We start from the raw sequence: 18467 nt of genomic DNA, 5'->3' as shown, positions 1-18467 counted from the left end.
AAGAATAGGAAGAGAGGAGGTTACAAAGGAGAAGAATGTGTGGGAAAGAGAAAAAGAGTAAGAGAGAGTGTGTGTGAGAGAGAGAGAGAGAGTGAGAGAGAGAGTGAGAGAAGGAAACAAAGAAGAATAGGGAAAGAGGGGTGCAAGAATGAGGTAATAGTAAAGAATAGGTAATGCCGCAATCGCATAATAAGATGCTTGAAGATGGATAATGGATTTCAACTCTTTTATGCCTCCCAGTTTTTCTTCAGCTTCTATTTGTTCTGCGCCCTTCCTGTTTCTTTTCAGAGGAGTTGGGATCATTTATCAAAACCGATTACAAAAGATATCATCTCCCTCACGCGCTTCAGCATTGTCTGCTGTGAAAACAGCTGATCTATAGTTGAAGGGAGAAGATGGATTAGTGAAGGACATCTAAAAACTTGGTTTGAACTAGGATAGGTTAGGGCGCTCTCTAAGGTTTTGCTAGGTTGGTTTCTAGTTTCTTGTTTATGGATCAATTTGATAAGATCTTTCGTCCTTAAAGCAAATTGAGTCTAAAAAAGGTCTAATGGAAATTCGGCATTTATTCCTAATCTGAAGGAGAAAGTTGTTCTATTCAAAGATATTGAAGAGATTGCAGGAACTGTTTAAAGACAGACTTCTTGTTCTTGTCTAGATTGCTAGAAACATGATAGATATTATCATAGACTAACTAAACAGTTTAGATCTTAGAACAGGTTGAATCTGTGGTATTATTTTTATTTCCTCTCCCTATCATTTTAATGGTATCTTGTTGTGAGAAATAAATATAAGAAATGATACAGACTGTGTTGATTCGTACATGATGAAGTACTATTAGTAATCAATATGAAACAAAACTTATAAAAACGCTCGAAAAAGAAAAATAAACAAGATTCTTTAGTTGCTGCAAGAGTCTCCTGGATTAATATTAAAATTCGAATTTAACTATTCAAAGTGTGATAATAATTGGGAGATATAATACAATTCCTATAAAAATTGGAAGATAAGAATGTTGGAAGTTCAGTTGTACTATGATGATGTGGTATTTTTCCATAATAAAACAAGAACTCGAAGATTTGATTGAAATATAATTAGATGAAATAAGTTTTTAATACAGCCTGAATGGGAAGATCATCTTGTATATAATTAAAATTTTTTGATGAAATAAGTTTTTAATACATACTGAATGGGAGATTTCGGGTTCTTCAACTTGGATCAGTATAGCTAATTAGATCGATTATCGATTCGATATTAATAAAATTGTCAAAAAATAGCTTGTACCTTCCAAATTATGTTCATTCACTAAAAATTCTGTTTGGTCTGCTTCTAAAGTTGCATAATTGCATAAAAGTAAAGCGAATTCCACGAGATTTGTTATTGAATAAGAATCTACTGTTTTTGAGATTATGAGTATATTCAGGCTTCAAGGTAACCTCTAATGATGTTTATCCATAATGTTAATTCGAATTTAATGAGAAATATGGAACATCTAACTCCAAAAACAATGGGGAATAGTAACAATGAACTACAATTTGTAAAAGCGCTCATCTGAGATGAGAGTTGTTGAACTCAAGTTTTCACATACAATGTAACCGTAGTTGAATACTCTCATCTCTCTACGAACTATTGGATGGTGATGATTATAATGACGACATTTAACTGTATTTGAATGTAATAAACGTTCATGCAACCAGGCTCGAGTCTCTGTTTTGTGCTTTACTTCAAACACTCTTAACTTCCATCAAGTTCTTGACTTGCAGACTAAATGCCGGTTGCACAAAAAACGGTTAAACTTTAACCGTGATTAATGTCCAACCGTGATTAATTCCGTCTTTTCAAAAAGGCCCTCTCTGATTGGCTCTCGTGAAATTAATCACGGTTAAAATTTAACCAGCTTTTGTGCAACCGAGCCCAAGATAATTGTGGAAAATATGAAATCCTTACTCACTGAGAGAAGCAAGCTTTCGAATCACACATAGAACTCATTGTCAACAATTCAACAATTAATAATTGTCACTCCAGTGAGTAAATAGTGAGCAAGCATTCTCTACTCAGTGAGTGAACATTTCATATTTTTCACAACTATTTTAGTCTAAAAGTCATCATTTTAGTGTTAAAACCCGATGAAATCTATATAATAAGAGAGAGTAGGATTGTGTTTGTTCGTGTGTTCGTTTGTTCGCATCAAAACATGTCAACTTGTGGATTGCATACCGGAAAAACGGGAATGATTTAGATCTCCAAATTTTTCACATAGGTTCTAAAAATATCAATCTCGTGCACCTGGAAACCCAAATTTTAATTTTCCATCTAGATTTCTCAGAATTAATGTTTAAATTTCATTAATGGTACATTCGATTTCATTAAAAAATCACTAAATCATATGGTCGAGATTAAAAAAGGAACATCTGTTTCTATATTGCTTTCTACCTGAAAAACATAGTTTTGAAACTTCGTTTTCCTGATGCAATGTTTAGGCCTACACGTGGCATGGATTATTAATTTTTCAGATCGAAAATGTTTTGAGACAAATCAGTTTCATCAATGTTGTATCGGCAATATAAAAACGCATGCAGTTGATATGTATTTCAATGAAGGTGTTGTTATTTACATAAAGAAATTATATTCTTCCATTTTTATTTAATTAAAATTTCAAAATTATTCGAGCCCTGATAGAATGACTGACTCACTGTACATAGGCCTATTTTGAATTCTTCTAGATTTCATTACGTCAAGTTTTAAGAAAGACCCTTGCGAAGCACGGGTTACCTGCTAGTATTCAATAGAACAGTTGGTGATGGATCAAGACTTTTGACTTCGCCACTATAAGATAAAAATAATTCCGTTATACACCTGACTACAATATATGGAGCTCAGATAATCGCTTAGCTCAATCAATCTACGACTACAAATAGAGCAATCTAGATTCAAAATCGCAGGTGAATCCGGAAATGAGATCTCCAATCCAAATAAGTGATTCTTAACATGCAAGATAAAAGAGAACCGAGCATTTAATCGCTTCTCACGGAAATACGGAAGAAAAAACTATTAAAGAGACATTTTCTCACAGTTTGACTATATTTTTTGTCCACCGGTAGACCACAGGCTGGCTCATTCAGTTTTCTAAAACAAGGTTCCCAAGGATATGACGATTATTTAGTTTCAAAAGTGACCGCACTACTAAATTTATTAGTACTTGTAGCGTCCGCTATTCAGCTAAGAAGGAAAGTGGAAGAGGATAGCAGAAAAAAGAGGAAGAAGATGGTGGAAGATGGTGAGGAGGAGGAGGAGTAGGAGGAAGAAGAGGACGAGGAGGAGAAGGTGATGAAAGGTATCAAACGGGAAGTGACATTTTAAAGGAGGAAGGAAGAACAATCCATCCAATTCACAAATTCGGTCCCAGCTTCGGTACACTGTTCTATAAAAATTTCTCACGGGCTCATCATTCGTTGAATTTGGAGGTCCCGTTTCTGATGAGAGATTATTTGACAAAAAATATTGCTTCGGTGAGGAATGGTTCCAAATAGATTAAACTAGGACTTGCAATTAACAATTGCTTAACAATTATTATCAATCGATTAACAAATTCGATTGCAACAAGTAATTATATTCAAACATTATATATGTATGCCTCACTTTGGAAAGTCTTTACTCTACCTCTATAAGATAAAATAATTCCGTTATACACCTGACTACAATATATGGAGCTTAGATAATCATTTAGCTCAATCAATCTAACAGTATAATTGTAATACAAATATTACATTCTATACTCTTTGGCTACGATATGCTAGATTAACTTATACTGTCAAATACGAAAATAGTATCACATCACATTGTATTTCGAAATTATTATTCTCGTAGTTCGTATGATTGCATCCTCTGCTGCATGTAGAATTCAAACATGCAGTGTAACAATAATTCCAATTCATGTTTGTGCATGAACATGCTTGTGCATGAATAAGTCCAATTCAATCTGCATGCTTGTTGCTATTTTCAATTAACAATCAACTGTACGAAACTGCAATCCTGTTAACAAATTCAATGAAATGTGGATGTGACAAAACTATAACTGTGTTTTTACCCAATTATATTCAATAAACTTTATAGCAAGTAGTATTCCAAAGTAAGTACTCATATAGATGAATAATATGTACTTAGTAATTTGAAAATGATCTATATTTATTGTTCAGCTGTTCTTAGTGAGAATTTGTGTGTATTTTTGGCTTCAAAATTCATAAAATAACTTAATTAATACAATGTGCAGTGATAATTAAGTGTAATATTTAACTATAATTTGGTGTTTTAATTTTTCTAAATTTAAAATTTGCATCTCATATTTATTTTTGGACGAAAGTTGACCTTGAACTTCTTACAGAACAAAAATAACCTATTTTCTGGACATGTAATCAAAATTTGGGAATGGAATAGTTTTGGGCCAAGCCTGTTGTTCCTTCCCAATCATATTTATATGATTTGTTATTGTATCCACGTATAAATAAATAAATAAATATCTACTGTTTTACGATAATTATCAACACGAATTGACATGGGCTGCTTTTGAATTAATAATACAAAATAAAATCGTATATCACCCTTTATTTAAAAAAAAAACTTTAAAATAGTTGAACAACTAGTTTTGGTGATATATTACATCATCTTCAGGTTATAAAATAAAATAAAATTCAATAACTGTTTACCAAAACTAGTTGTTCAACTATTTTAAAGTTTTTTTAAAAATAAAGGGTGCTATAAGATTTTATTTTGTTTTATTTATCAACAAGATTATTTGCACAAGTTGGAGACAAGGCAATTGAACGATTGCTAGATTAATCGATTGGTAATATTTATTTATTCATTTATCATTTACAATCAACTTCAGGACAAAGAAACAGACTACAGTCCAAAACTTCTTTTCATCCCAATTTCATAGAATAAATTGTCCAAATAAAGGTTATGTGCGACATTCAATTCTTCACTAATTTCCACTTTGAAACAAAACACAAACACTTGAAACAATTAATTTTGATTTTAGAAAGATTGAGATCCGAATTTACAACAAAATTTCTTCTACTTAGTAATCAAAATCAAAACTTTCAACTAATTTTATCATGGATATAATTATTAGTGTATGCTTTTCGAGTATAGCTGAAACAAACGAACGAGCTAATAAAAGCGTAGTTTTGCATGCTGTTCCAGTACAGATTGAATCTATCTGTGGAATCTTTGGTTAAAATCCACTGTATTTCCTTCCAGATTTTCCAGACGGTTTTCCGATTGGAGAACGCTTTGCGCCTGTCTGTGAGGATCCTCCACTGACAAAGCGAGTCTGAAGCATTGTTGTGTTTGGGCTACAGCAGACAAGCGCTCTATTGTCATCCCCACCCCTGCCCGATTTTGGGGGAAACAGAAGTGGGAAAGGATGATGACGAGGAAGAGGAGGTGATGGTGGTGAAGATTGAAGAGCGGGTGAAAGAGGAGGAGGAGGAGGAAGAGTAGGAAGAGGTTGGAAGGAGACAGGACTACAACAGACAAGCGTCCTATTGTCATCACCACCTCTGCTCGATTTCGGGAAAGAAGGAGTGAGAGAGTATGAGGATGAGGAAATAGGAGTGATGGTGAGAAGAGGAGGTGGGAAGAGGAGGAAAATGAGGTGGAAGAGTAGGAGAAGGTAAAAAGGGAACAGAAGGAAAGGACTACAACAGATAAACGCCCTATTGTCATCCCCACCTCTACTCGATTTCGGAAAAGCAGGAGTGGAAAAGGATGAGGTTAAGGAAGGGGATAATTTGAAGGATGAGAAGGAGGTGGAGGAGTAGGAGGATGAGGTGGAAGAGTAGGAAAATGTGGAAAGGGAACAGAAGGAAAGGACTACAACAGATAAACGCCTTATGTCATCCCCATCTCTGCTTGATTTTGGAAAAGCAGGAGAGGAAAAGGATGAGGAAGAGGAAGGGGATAATTTGATGGTGGGGAAGGAGGAGGAGCAGGAGGAGGAGGAGGAGGAGGAGGAGGAGGAGGAGGAGGAGAAGGTGGAAAGGGAACAAAAGGAAGAGGACTACAGAGATAAACGCCTTATTGTCATCCCCACCTCTGCTTGATTTTGGAAAAGCTGGAGAGGAAAAGGATGAGGAAGAGGAAGGGGATGATTTGAAGGAGGAGGAGGAGGAAGAGAAGGAGGAGGAAGAGGAGAATGAGGAGGAAGAAAGAGAAAAGCATGAAGAGGACTACAACAGACAAGCGCCCTATTGTCATCCCCACTTTTCCGATTTTGGGGAAGCAAAGGTAATACAGGAAGAAGAAGCGAGGTGTTGGGGGAGGAGGATGAGTAAGAGGATGAGGACGAAGCAGAGGAGGAGGTGGTAACGAGGTGGGAGGAGGAGGGGGAAGAGAAACGCCCGTTTTCCACAACAATGCGCATGAATTTTCATTCCTCCTCTTTGAGCATCCCCTGGCATTCTCCCTCAAAGCTACCCACCCTTTGAAAAACAGACAATAAAGGGTTCAACAATGGTTCATAGGCTACTGTATATTATCTGCTCAGGCTATAGCTCAAAAATGAGATTCAGTACAAATTGTCAGCATTAATTCAACCAATTCATTTATTCCACAAACAAACATAAAACAAAATAACAAAAGAAATATATAAAAAGATGAAATAAAAGTGGAATAAAGATCCAATTAATTGAATGGGAGAATGGGGAAATATTTAATAGTATTTTTCTTGTATTATTTTTAGATGTTATAATATTAGATTATTATAATTGTGTATGTTTTTGAGAAATAAATTTTAAATATGAAAGATCGACCACCACCTCCGTAAACAAAGCCATAGTGCATTCGTGTGACGTCAGCACAGGTAGGGCTCCTACATCAATAGAAACACTAGCTGATATATAGATCAGCTGAAATCAACGAATTTCTATTGGTGTGGGAGCAAACTATTAGTGTGTGACATCAGCAAAGGTAGGGCTCCCACACCAATAGAAATTCGTTGATTTCAGCTGATCTATATATCAGCTAGTGCTTCTATTGGTGTAGGAGCCCTACCTTTGCTGACGTCACACGAATGCACTACGGCTTTCTTTACGGAGGTAGTGGATTGACACCATTTTCAAGTCTGAACCTTCGGCTGGCCACTAACATTAGAACATGCATTCTAAAGTAACATGCATTTTTATAATGCACATATTATCATCATCAGCGAGAGGCTTTGAACATGAAATAAACAGAGGATAACGATAAAAAATCCAATGGAAAATTACAAATTATACTGATAGAAAACCGTGAAAAACATGGTTTTTAGTCACTATCAGCCATTTTTCTCAAGAATATTACGGAGCTCCTGCAATTTTCCAAGAAATGAGACTAATGTCAGTTGATAGGGATTATAAATCCATGGTATAAATTTGAAGAAAATCGTTAGAGCCGTAAAGAAATATGGTTTTTTAGTAATTATCCGCCATCTTGAATTGAATTTTATTGAATTTCTTATTGTCGGATGCTCATGGTATAAGGACCTCAAGTTTAAAATTTCAAGTCAATCGGTTAATTAGAAATGGAGTTATCGTGTTCACAGACATACACACAAACACACACACAGACCAACACTCAAAAATCATGTTTTCGGTCTCAGGGGACCTTGAAACTTATAGAAAACTTGAAATTAGGGTACCTTAATTTTTTTTGGAAAGCAATACTTTCCTTACCTATGGTAATAGGGCAAGGAAAGTGAAAATGAACAACAAAAATCGGAGATACGAAAAAACAACCTCAAAAACTTTTGCTGGAAGCGATTCACAGCTTTGATGACAACTACAATGTATGACCACAGAATACAATATTATAGGAGTTTTCTCTGGTATGACGATTATGTATGATGCATATTCTACCGTTGGTGGCCAGCTTTAAATCTGTCACTAGATACCCGGTTTTATGATTGTGAAATTTTGCGTTTGGTGGAAAAAGCGTGGTTTTCCGCTGCAAGCTGTATTTTTCTTTCATTCCAATGACGCTGCAGCCGTGAAAATGGTCTTTGGCCCGGTTACACAACAGCCGGTTGAATTTTAACAGTGATTAATTCCACGAGAACCAATCAGAGAAGCAGTCTTCACAAAAACTCCTTCAAACCTTCAACTGGATGTCATTTTGAAGCATAGAATAGGAGACATTCCACAACACTGTGCTAATAATATAAGTGAATGTCTACTGCAAATAATATATTGTCCTCGCTTTCAAGCTTTTGAAGTACCGTATATTGATCATGAAAAGAGTTCATGATATGGATTGAATTTCTCGAATATTATAGTTTGGGTCAATCTGAACACTCTGGTGTTAGAATCAATCCGAAATCTCAAACTGTAACTGGATAACGACCGATATAAAAAATTCTGTCAATAATGCCAATGACAATTTTATAGTTCTAGCTATGTTCTATCACAGAGAAAAGATACCATAAGACGATATGCTATGTTATAGGGCATTCATGTTTCAAATTTCACTGTTAAATCAAGCCGTTAGTCCTAGTAGTTAATCAATTAAGTCCTAGTAGTTGTTTTTTGTGTCGCTGGTAGTCTCTTATACTGTGCCGTTCTTACACTCTCACCCCAACAAAACAGTGATAATCGACAGTAGTCGACAGCTATCAGCTTCAGTTAACAAAACAACGGCTAGAAAATGGCACATAAACGACCAATACCATGGGATGTCTGCTTATGCTATCTTTTCTCCATGGTTCTATTATTTTGTATACATACGTTACCTCATGCGTATGGAAGACCTCGTCAGAAACTGAAACCTCTCACATAGCTAAGCCACGCTGAAATACGTCCTATCTTGCAATGTTAAAAATTCAAGCTATGAATCTTGATTTACAGATTTGAAGCTTATATTCAACAATGGAAGATAGGAAGTATTTTAGCGTAGCGTAGCTAAGTGTGAAGAGACCCATAAAGAACATCGGGGAGCACATTATTATTGACTGACGTACGGTGCGTGAAAACATAACATTTTGAAGCTGAGAAAATTACCTGATTTTTATAGATTCAACACTTTCCAATAAACTCACCTGTTGAACAAGAATATTATCAAATAATTATTTTCAGAAAATGAAAGACAAATTGTAGAGTTTTGGAAGGTTGTAACTAATATTTAATATGAGTTTTAAAGGAAAAATTCATAATAATAATATGAATAAAAAATATAGAGAAAAAATTATGACAAAAAATTTAGAGGAAGGTTTTACAAATATTCTCGTACAAGAAAATTTTTTTGAATCATTAAGAGAAACGTCTGTACAGTATTAACCCCTTATTATCAATAACGCTCAAAATACTTGTAGAAAGTTCCCTTTGTTAATAAATTATCAATAAAATATTTTGTTAATTGGATTGATAAAATAGTGTTTTTTTGTTTGTTTCTGACTTTCATTGTGAAATGACGCCATCGATCCCACAAGTGTAGGTAATGGATGAAGAAGAAGGTATAAGTTAAGGTATTGATTTCTTCATTATTGAAAAAAGATCTGGCAACGTTGCAGAGCAAGAAAAGGATAGTGCTATCTGCTTTTTCGATTGATAGACAAGTAGCTAGCTATATAGTGATAGGTCCATGTTATAATGACAGTATTTGATCAACTTTGGTTTTGGTATCCTTGTCAATCATTCGACAAAGCCGGTGGTACTATCCTTTATAATGACAGTATTTGATCAACTTTGGTTTTGGTATCCTTGTCAATCATTCGACAAAGCCGGTGGTACTATCCTTTTCTAGGTCCACAACGATGCCAATTATGTTTTTGATAGTGTAGAAATATAATTAATTAATGCAGAGAATTGGCATCGCTATTCTTCTATCTTCATCCACTGTCATTATAACGTGGACCTCACTATAGTAACACCAATGATTAAATTTAATAATACCATTATAAGGTGAACCTCAATATGAGTAGAGAACAGAATGAAGAAGCTCCAAGGATTGAAGTGGAAATCGAGCTGAGACAGCATACACCATCTCTCGGTTTAAACTGAAACTACGTTCAAGAGCCGCACAAAAGTTCCATAGGATGCCGCACAAGTCCACAAACGTTCTCAACTCTGAATTATATTTTTCTGTTTATTTTGTTTTACTGAGAGAATTATTTTTGAAAGACATACCAATAAATTCTCTAGTTTTTATTTATTCATTTTTTTGTTTTATTTGTCTATGAGAAAAATACATTTATTTGGATTAGCTTTCCAATTTCTCGTTCAAGATGGCACTGACTTGAATATTTCGAGCGGCCTCTCAACTTTTGAAGGTTAAGTTCTTATTTGCTTGCTATTTCTGCATACAAACTTTCAATTTTTTATCCTAATATTGTAAAATACGGCATAGATAAATAATGACACTGCAGTATCTTCATCTACGAGCTACGAGGATAGTTTATTGAATTAATTCTCATTACTTGTGTAAAAAAACAAACTGTTATGCACGTTGACTTGTCACCTCATCTACATTCCCAAGAATGTAATTCATTGATTGAAAGTTACAGAAAATGTCTCGAAGAAGTGAGTATCGTATTCAATGTTTAGTTTTCTATCTTTTCAATTCTTTGCTTGAGACCATTGGGTACGTTTTGTTTAAATAGAAGTGTAACTCTGTACTTATACCTACCCTGGTCTCATGACTTCTTATGCAGGCCTATATTACATGTAAATTGAATTGCACATTAGTTCATTGACAATCATGCTGTAGCCCATTATCTTATTTATTTAGTGTTCAAGATTTAAAATAACAATAGTATTCAAGTAATCGACTAAAGCGGATAATTATGATTATGTTTTGATAGATTGAGGTTATGTTTTACTCAACCAACAAATCACACATTCGATATAAATTCATAGAAATTGAATTATGTTGAAACATCTTCTTTTAAGCTGCAATGAATTTTCAACATACTGAAGTAAACCTGGTCTACATTTACTTAGTTTTAAGTTCACATTAACAATTCAAAATGCTTTCAACTTGTTCACCATGATATGAATGTAGGTTAGATTAGTTTGTTATTGTAGGCATCTTGTTACTAGTTCAGTCTTCTCCGCATTCAGAGACCGAGGAATTGTCATTTTTTCCTCATTTTTGTGGAGGTCATGTGGTATCTGCTGCTTGACCAGGCAGGTGTTAGAATGTATTGTTCTCAATAAATTCCCTCAGCATAATATGGTCGTACTGTCAAATATCTCTTCAGTCTGGCAACAAAGATGTTATTGGTCTCCATGGCCCTCAGGTTGTTGGCAGAAAATTGAAGAAGAAGGCTCATGCATAGTCTGAGGAGTCTTTGAATTTATCAGGCGGTGTTGTGGTAGATCCATGCCCTTATTATTTCTTGTATTTTATTGATACTTGCCTCTCCTGAGTGCAGGAAGACACCTTAATCTTCCTCTCCACCTACACCTTCCAACACCTTACTTCATGTGTAGCCTAGTTGATAAGTAATGAAATTTTAACTACCTATTTATTTAATATTCTCATGTATATTAAGAACTCCTCTATTAATTAGGAATAGAATGATGCAGGAAATTATATGAATACCAACTCAGATAAAAAGTAAATTTTACATCCAAATGAGACCATCATTTGAGTTGGTCTATATTTTAAGCTAAGAGTATGATCACGTAGATGATTTCTAGGTGCGTTTATGTGCAAAGTGCAAGTGCACGCTTGGTTATGCAGCTATTTAGTATTTTGCAGATCAAGCGTGCAGTTGAGAAAAAATCGGGAAAGGGAAATAAGAATACTCACACTGATTGCGTGCACTTGCTGGTTGCGTTCAGTGTAAGCAGCTAACTTACAGACATCATGTCGAACAACGTGTTTCAATGGCTCTTTCCAGATTTTGTTTCTCGACTCATGCATGCATGATTCGACGTGTATTTGCACATACACACATCCAATGTGATGATACCCTAAGTTAAGGAATTCCAGAACCGTCTACTGACAAAGAAACCCGTTTTCTTTTTTCAGTTCATCTCAGTTCCAACTAATTCTTTCTTGTCTTTATTTTCAGAATAAATTCATGAAGTTTCTTCTGGCTTGTGATAGTATGGAAATTGCTATGGAAAATGCCTACGAAGAGAAGTGAGTAGGCTATACAAATTATTATCTCCAATCTCATTAGATATTCATTAATCTGTTGTATTATTCTAAGAAAATAAAAATGGATAAATCATTAACCTTCCGGCAGTCGCGCTGTTTTAAAAAGTACAGCATTGTCAGTTTTTTTTTTGCTGCACTAAACTATTGGATGGGGTGGTGTCAGTGAATGAGTCACCTATGCATTCCAAAACTTTCTCCCCATCACTCCACTGAGTTGCAGTACCAACCGAGCAATTGTTCAGTCTTTAGTTGCCATTTAGTCGCGACAGTCCATAAGTTGCACTGTGCATAAGATAGGGAAATACTGTATATGGGGACTGTAAACGAACCAATAACACAGAATTGATGGATTTGCTTGGTGTACCTTATTGGGCTATGAAATGGTAATCATCCAAATGTTCATATGCGTAAAATAATCCAAGAAGATGGGAAAAGTACTTATACAATTAATTAATATGTTTTGACAGTAAACAGAGTATATAACACTTGGAAATTGTATGTTGTAAAATGTACAACACGCGACTGCTCGTGTGATTGAGTAGGGCGCGACTAGTGGAAGGTTAAATAACATACAATGGCCAGTTTTACACTTACCGATTGAGGTCAACACTTATAAATTATTATATTATTATTTTCCTGTGATTCTCTGAGAATCAGATAACCTGATCGGCTAACAATCGGTAAGTGTGAAAACGACCAGTGTTTTATAAGAACACATAGTATCTTCCATCATTATAATGAATAGTTCAAGGATGAATAATATATATATATATAGTAATGTCCACCTTATAAATGACAGTATATGATTAAGGATATGATCACATTGAATGCGTTTATGTGCAAGTGCAAGCTTGATTATGAGATGAGAAACAAATCTGGAAAGAACAATAGGAGCATTCACACTAAACGCTTGCACTTGCTGGTTGCGTTCAGTGTGAGCAGCTACATACAAGTCACAACATGCTACATGTGTCAGCTATGACACTTCCAGCAAGTGTGTAATAGGCATGGCATAGGCCTACTGTGGTATGGATTTGTAATTTTAATATTCATTTATTTATTCATAGACAACAGATACAATGGAGGTAAAAACAACAGGCATTCGCCCAAAACTGCTTTAAACCTTAATTTGGAATACTTAGTCTAGAATTTTGATTTCAAATCGATTTTTCACTGCATCTGTGTTTGTATAATTCTTTCTATCTGATGACAGAAGATTGAGCCATCAATAGAAGAATTTTAACAATTATTTAGAACATTTTGTTCTACTAGTGAATCAGTTATCATGAGGAAGATACACACTATATTTTCTAGTGTGCTACTCAATGCTCTATTTACTCTATTCGTTTCGTTTCTAATAGATCTTACTCTAATCTATTCTATGACTTATAATAGCCTACCATTATAATGCACTGATTTTGATACTTTATGATGCGTTAAATACCTGAAGCTAGTCGTCTCTGAAAGAAAATAGAAGAGGATAGGCTTATCTTAGTGAGGTTCATGTTATAATGGCAGTGGAGGAAGATGCGAGAACAACGTTGCCGATTCTCTGGCTAGCCACTGCCTTCCATAAAGGATAGCTGATACCGATATATTTTATGTAATATCAAGCTGTTAAATCTTGTTTATAATAATAAATTATATTTTATTCGCCAAGAAAAATATTTTTCAATGATATTTAATTTCATTTATTCATGAAAACAGATACAATGCAGGTGAAAACAACAGGCATTCGCCCAAAACTGCTTTAAACCTTAATTTGGAGTACACAGTCTACAGGTTATGTAAATGATAACTTAATTCACACACTATTTTGATATGAATATTCATAATTGGGATTAGCCTAGTTATTTTGTTAATTATATTTCTTCATTGTTAATAAACGATCCGGCAAATTTGTGGAGCAAGAAAAGGAAAGCGCTATCTGGTTTGTCGAATGATAGACAAGGATAGCAACACTAATGTTGATCGAATACTGACATTAAAACGTGTACCTCACTATAGGAATTCAATGTAATAAACTTTCCATTGGCCCTATTGAAAAATACTGCATAATTTTTCGATGATATGAATTAATACGCTCCAAACCTGAGTACAATCCTACATATTTAAATAATAAAAATAATTATTCTCTGATTGGCTCTCATAAAATTGATCACAGTTAACATTTTACCGGCTTTTGCGCAACCGGGCCCTACAGTATTAACTATATAACTGATCTGATAACAATTGCTAATTCTTGTTGATAATATATTTATTTCTACAAAACAAGAAAAGAACAAAATAAACAAACAGCTTGTGCACTGTAAGAAACTGATAATGAAGTATAATATATGAAGGAAATTCATCATTTAAATATAAAAAGAGAAATAATAATACTGATAAATCTCATTTCTTGACCTACACTAGAGCTATAAGTAAAAAAATGTGTAAATAGTCAACCATGCAAGTATAAAAATCACATCTGCATGATGGAGTACAGTTAGAGAGCAATATTTAATCTATCTTGATCAAAATTTCGTCTACCAATTCAAAATTTTAAAAATTTTATCAATTCTAATTTTCATTACAGAGACTTGCAAGACATAAAGCTCACAACAAAATGGTGGAAGAGAAACGACGCAAAGCTAGTGCAAAGAGTGAAAGTGATTGATGAATTCGACACAAGATGGAGACTGATAATAAATAAAAATTTATTCATTCAAATTGAGGTAAATGTGAGAAGTGTAGAAGTAAGATAGTATATAAGAACTGACATCAACTTGATAATAAATACAAATTTTATTTGTTAATTGAAATCGAGGTAAAAGTAATGCTTTGACACCACAAAATATAGGTTGATAGTAAATAAAAATCTATTAATTTGAACAGAGGGTGGAAAGTTATTTTACTCCACCAAATATAGATCGAAAATTACTGAACATAATACTTACAGTATTTATTCATTTACACAAGTAGTACAAAATCAAATAATTGATTAGGAGATAATTGACAGGATAACAACCAATAGTGCTTCTCACTCCAAATTTGTATAGTTAGTACAGTCAATTGAATAATATCTAATAAATCATATTCAAATAATGTGTAGAGATTTCATAATTGAATAAGACCGATAATGAATAGAAATGTTATTTATTGATTCTCACATAGGATGAAGGTAGATTTGACTCGATAAATAAAAAACAAATAAAAAATAAACTAAACAATAAAATATGAATAAACAAGTAATTAGTTGAAAATTGAGATTGATTTCACGATTAAGTAAGACCGATAGTAAATAGAAATATGATTTATTTATTCTCAGGGTGAAGATTGGTTTGTTTCGATAGAATAAAAAACAAATAATAAATAAATTAAACATTAAATATAAATAAACAAGTGATTAGTTGAAAATTGAGATTGATTTCACGACTAAGGAAGACCGATAGTAAATGGAAATATTATTAATTGATTCTCAGGGTGGAGATTGATTTGACTCGTTAAATTAAAAAAACAAATAATAAATAAATTAAACATTAAATATAAATAAACAAGTGATTAGTTAAAAATTGACATTGATTTCACGAATAAGTAAGACCATTAATAAATAGTAATATTATTGATTCTCAGGGTGAAGATTGGTTTGTTTCGATAAAATAGAAAACAAATAATCAATAAATTAAACATTGAATATAAATAAATAAGTTCACGTTGAAAATGGAGATGGATAACGACAGTGAAAAACTGGCTAACTCTTTGGAGACTATCGAAAATAACTCCATGGATAATAACAGTGAAATACTAGGTAACTCAGTGGAGCCTATCGAAAATAGCTACAACAAAACCGAGATTTTTCCGTCAGTTGTCGACAGATACTACACAAAACGCTACGTCCTAGACGTCGGCCACAAATTCGGCGACTACTGCATACTATTCCACTCAAACCGCATCTGTGTAGTGACACTGGCTCCCTCGCATCCGATCCGAAGCATGAGGAAAAATATCGAAAGCCTCGACTTCCAGATATCGACTAGTATCGATCGACTCGACAATCGAGTTAGCGGAAAATCGAAACGCGGCGCCCAGCGGTTGGATGTGAACTCGGCGCTCTGCTTTGCCAAGTGCGCTGACGGGGAAATTCACAAGATATGCGCTGGAATCCCCGGGAAACTGGTGGAAATCAATGAAAATCTGCCGGAAAATCCAAGTCTGCTGGTTGAGTGTCCGGAGACGGAGGGGTTTGTGGCTATTGTGCTACCGTCTATACCTACTAGCGAACGGTTTAAGGCTGAATTGATGAATTATGAGCAATATTTAGAGGCAGTTGCTAAGAGAGAAGGTAGCTGTGGAAAAGAGGAAAGAAAACAGGGCGGAATTGATGAATTATGAACAATATTTAGAGGCAGTTGCTAAGAGAGAAGGTAGCTGTGAAAAAGAGGGAATAAAACAGGGCGGAATTGATGTATTATGAACAACTTTTTGTGTACTTGAGAAGTTGATATTGTGGTAATTATTCATATTGAATGAAAAAGACTAAGAAATTGTCAAAATCCACAGATTTATTGATACTTAGAAAGACCGGTTTCGGTTATTACACCATTGTCAATCTCTGATAAACTCGTTTATCAGATAGAAAGACCGGTTTCGGTTATTACACCATTGTCAATCTCTGATAAACTCGTTTATCAGATGACAATGGTGTAATAACCGAAACCGGTCTTTCTAAGTATCAATAAATCTGTGGTTTTTGACAATTTCTTAGTCTTTTTCATTCAATTATGAACAATATTTAGAGGCAGTTGCTAAGAGAGAATTTGAGAAAGGTGAGGTTTCTAAGTGAGAAAGGTTGCTAAGAGATCAAGTAGTGGTGAGAAACAGGATCGGAAATAATAGGGTTTACGACGGTACCGACTAGAAAACGGTTTTATGAATTTCATCTCATTTCAATTTTCTAATTTCATTTTCCATCTTCCATGGACCACCTATGAAAGTGGATTTGTCAATAAATTTAACGAATTAGTATGAACTGTAAGAGACAAGGTAGTAGTGAAAAAATACCTCAAAGATACCTCAAATGCCTGAAAAAATACTTCATTCAACTAGACGACATAAGCAGTTTTTAATTCTATCATATAAATGTCCAACAGGAAAAACATTCTATTATTTACAATCAAATTTTATAGACCGTGCATTGTTCTTTACATACATTTAGCAAAAATTCATTTAGTCTTTATTGAAGTTGAAATAAGTTTTGATTGATCAAAATTGGAGAATGCATACAATCACTTTCTTTTTTATTATTTTTTTCTCATCTGAGCAAAAAGTTAGCTAAATCTGATTATAAGTGCAGTATGAATTGAAGCAAGTTGGCAGGTCTTGTCCTGAATACTGTTATATTTAATTTGAAGTAACTAAATGGATTAATAGAAAAGCAAATATACAAAACTGATACTCCATCCTCCACAGGCTTAGCCTCGGGATTTTGCTCTTTTATTTCTACTACTTTGTAACTATTGATCGTTGTGTCAGCGGCTATTGATTGTTGATTACTCAATTATGCTTTGTGTTTCGTTATTTTCTTCACATTTGTTTGTTGTTGTAACACATATTTATGTTAATGTTTTTCTGTAAGTATGGGAAATGAATTCTATTTGATTTGATTTGAAAAAGATAAGGAAAATAGGTTTTACGACGGTACCGACTAGAAAACGGTTAGATTAATTTCATCACATTTCATTTTCCATCTCCCATTGACCACCTATGGGTATGTGGATTTGTAAATAAATTTATTAAATTATAAACTGTAAGAGAAGGTAGTGCTGAGTTAGAGGAAGGAAAATGATAGGGTTTACAACGGTATCGACTAGACAACGGTTAGATGAATTTCATCTCATTCAATTTTTTAATTAATTTTCCATTATCCATTGACCACCTATGAAAGTGGTGTGTGAATTTCTCAATAAGTTTATTGAATTATAAACTGTACAAGAGAAGGTAATGGAGAGAAATATGTAGGTAATATAGAATAGTAGGTTTTAGTTTAGGATGATTATCTGTTAATTTTGATTCAATAAATTGATTGTTGGAAAACACTTTTCTTATTTATCACCTCTTTACATATAGATGTGATAGGATAATACTTTTTAGTTGCACAGAATCAAGATTTCTGAAGTGATTACAATGTATCCTCGATGATAATAGTATTATTATATATTATAAGACTGAACAATATTCATTTTCTTAGTGAGGGCTACTCGTATTCACATAAAAATTAAAAAGCTTCTATATTAAAAGACTGAACAATATTAATTTTCTTGGTAAGGGCTACTCGTATTTACATGAAAACC

The 18467-nt window shown here is 34.0% G+C and overlaps 1 protein-coding gene across 2 annotated transcripts; it reads left to right on the top strand.

The window, feature by feature from the left end:
- Positions 1-10115: 10115 nt before the first annotated feature.
- LOC120353820 (protein Abitram-like) lies at positions 10116-18210 on the top strand. Of its 2 annotated transcripts, XM_039438886.1 has the most exons (3): positions 10116-10550; positions 12050-12120; positions 14714-18210. In XM_039438886.1, the coding sequence occupies exon 3, from the start codon at positions 15838-15840 to the stop codon at positions 16507-16509; it is 672 nt and encodes a 223-aa protein (XP_039294820.1). In that variant the 5' UTR covers positions 10116-10550; positions 12050-12120; positions 14714-15837; the 3' UTR covers positions 16510-18210. The 2 variants fall into 2 exon arrangements, with proteins under 2 accessions (XP_039294820.1, XP_039294822.1); XM_039438888.1 differs by lacking the exon at positions 12050-12120 and having other exon boundaries at positions 10272-10550.
- The last annotated feature ends 257 nt before the right edge of the window (positions 18211-18467 follow it).

The sequence above is a fragment of the Nilaparvata lugens genome, chromosome 12, assembly GCF_014356525.2.
Source record: "Nilaparvata lugens isolate BPH chromosome 12, ASM1435652v1, whole genome shotgun sequence".
NCBI classification, from domain to species: Eukaryota; Metazoa; Arthropoda; class Insecta; order Hemiptera; family Delphacidae; genus Nilaparvata; species Nilaparvata lugens.
This window is presented reverse-complemented; position numbering and strand designations above follow the sequence as displayed.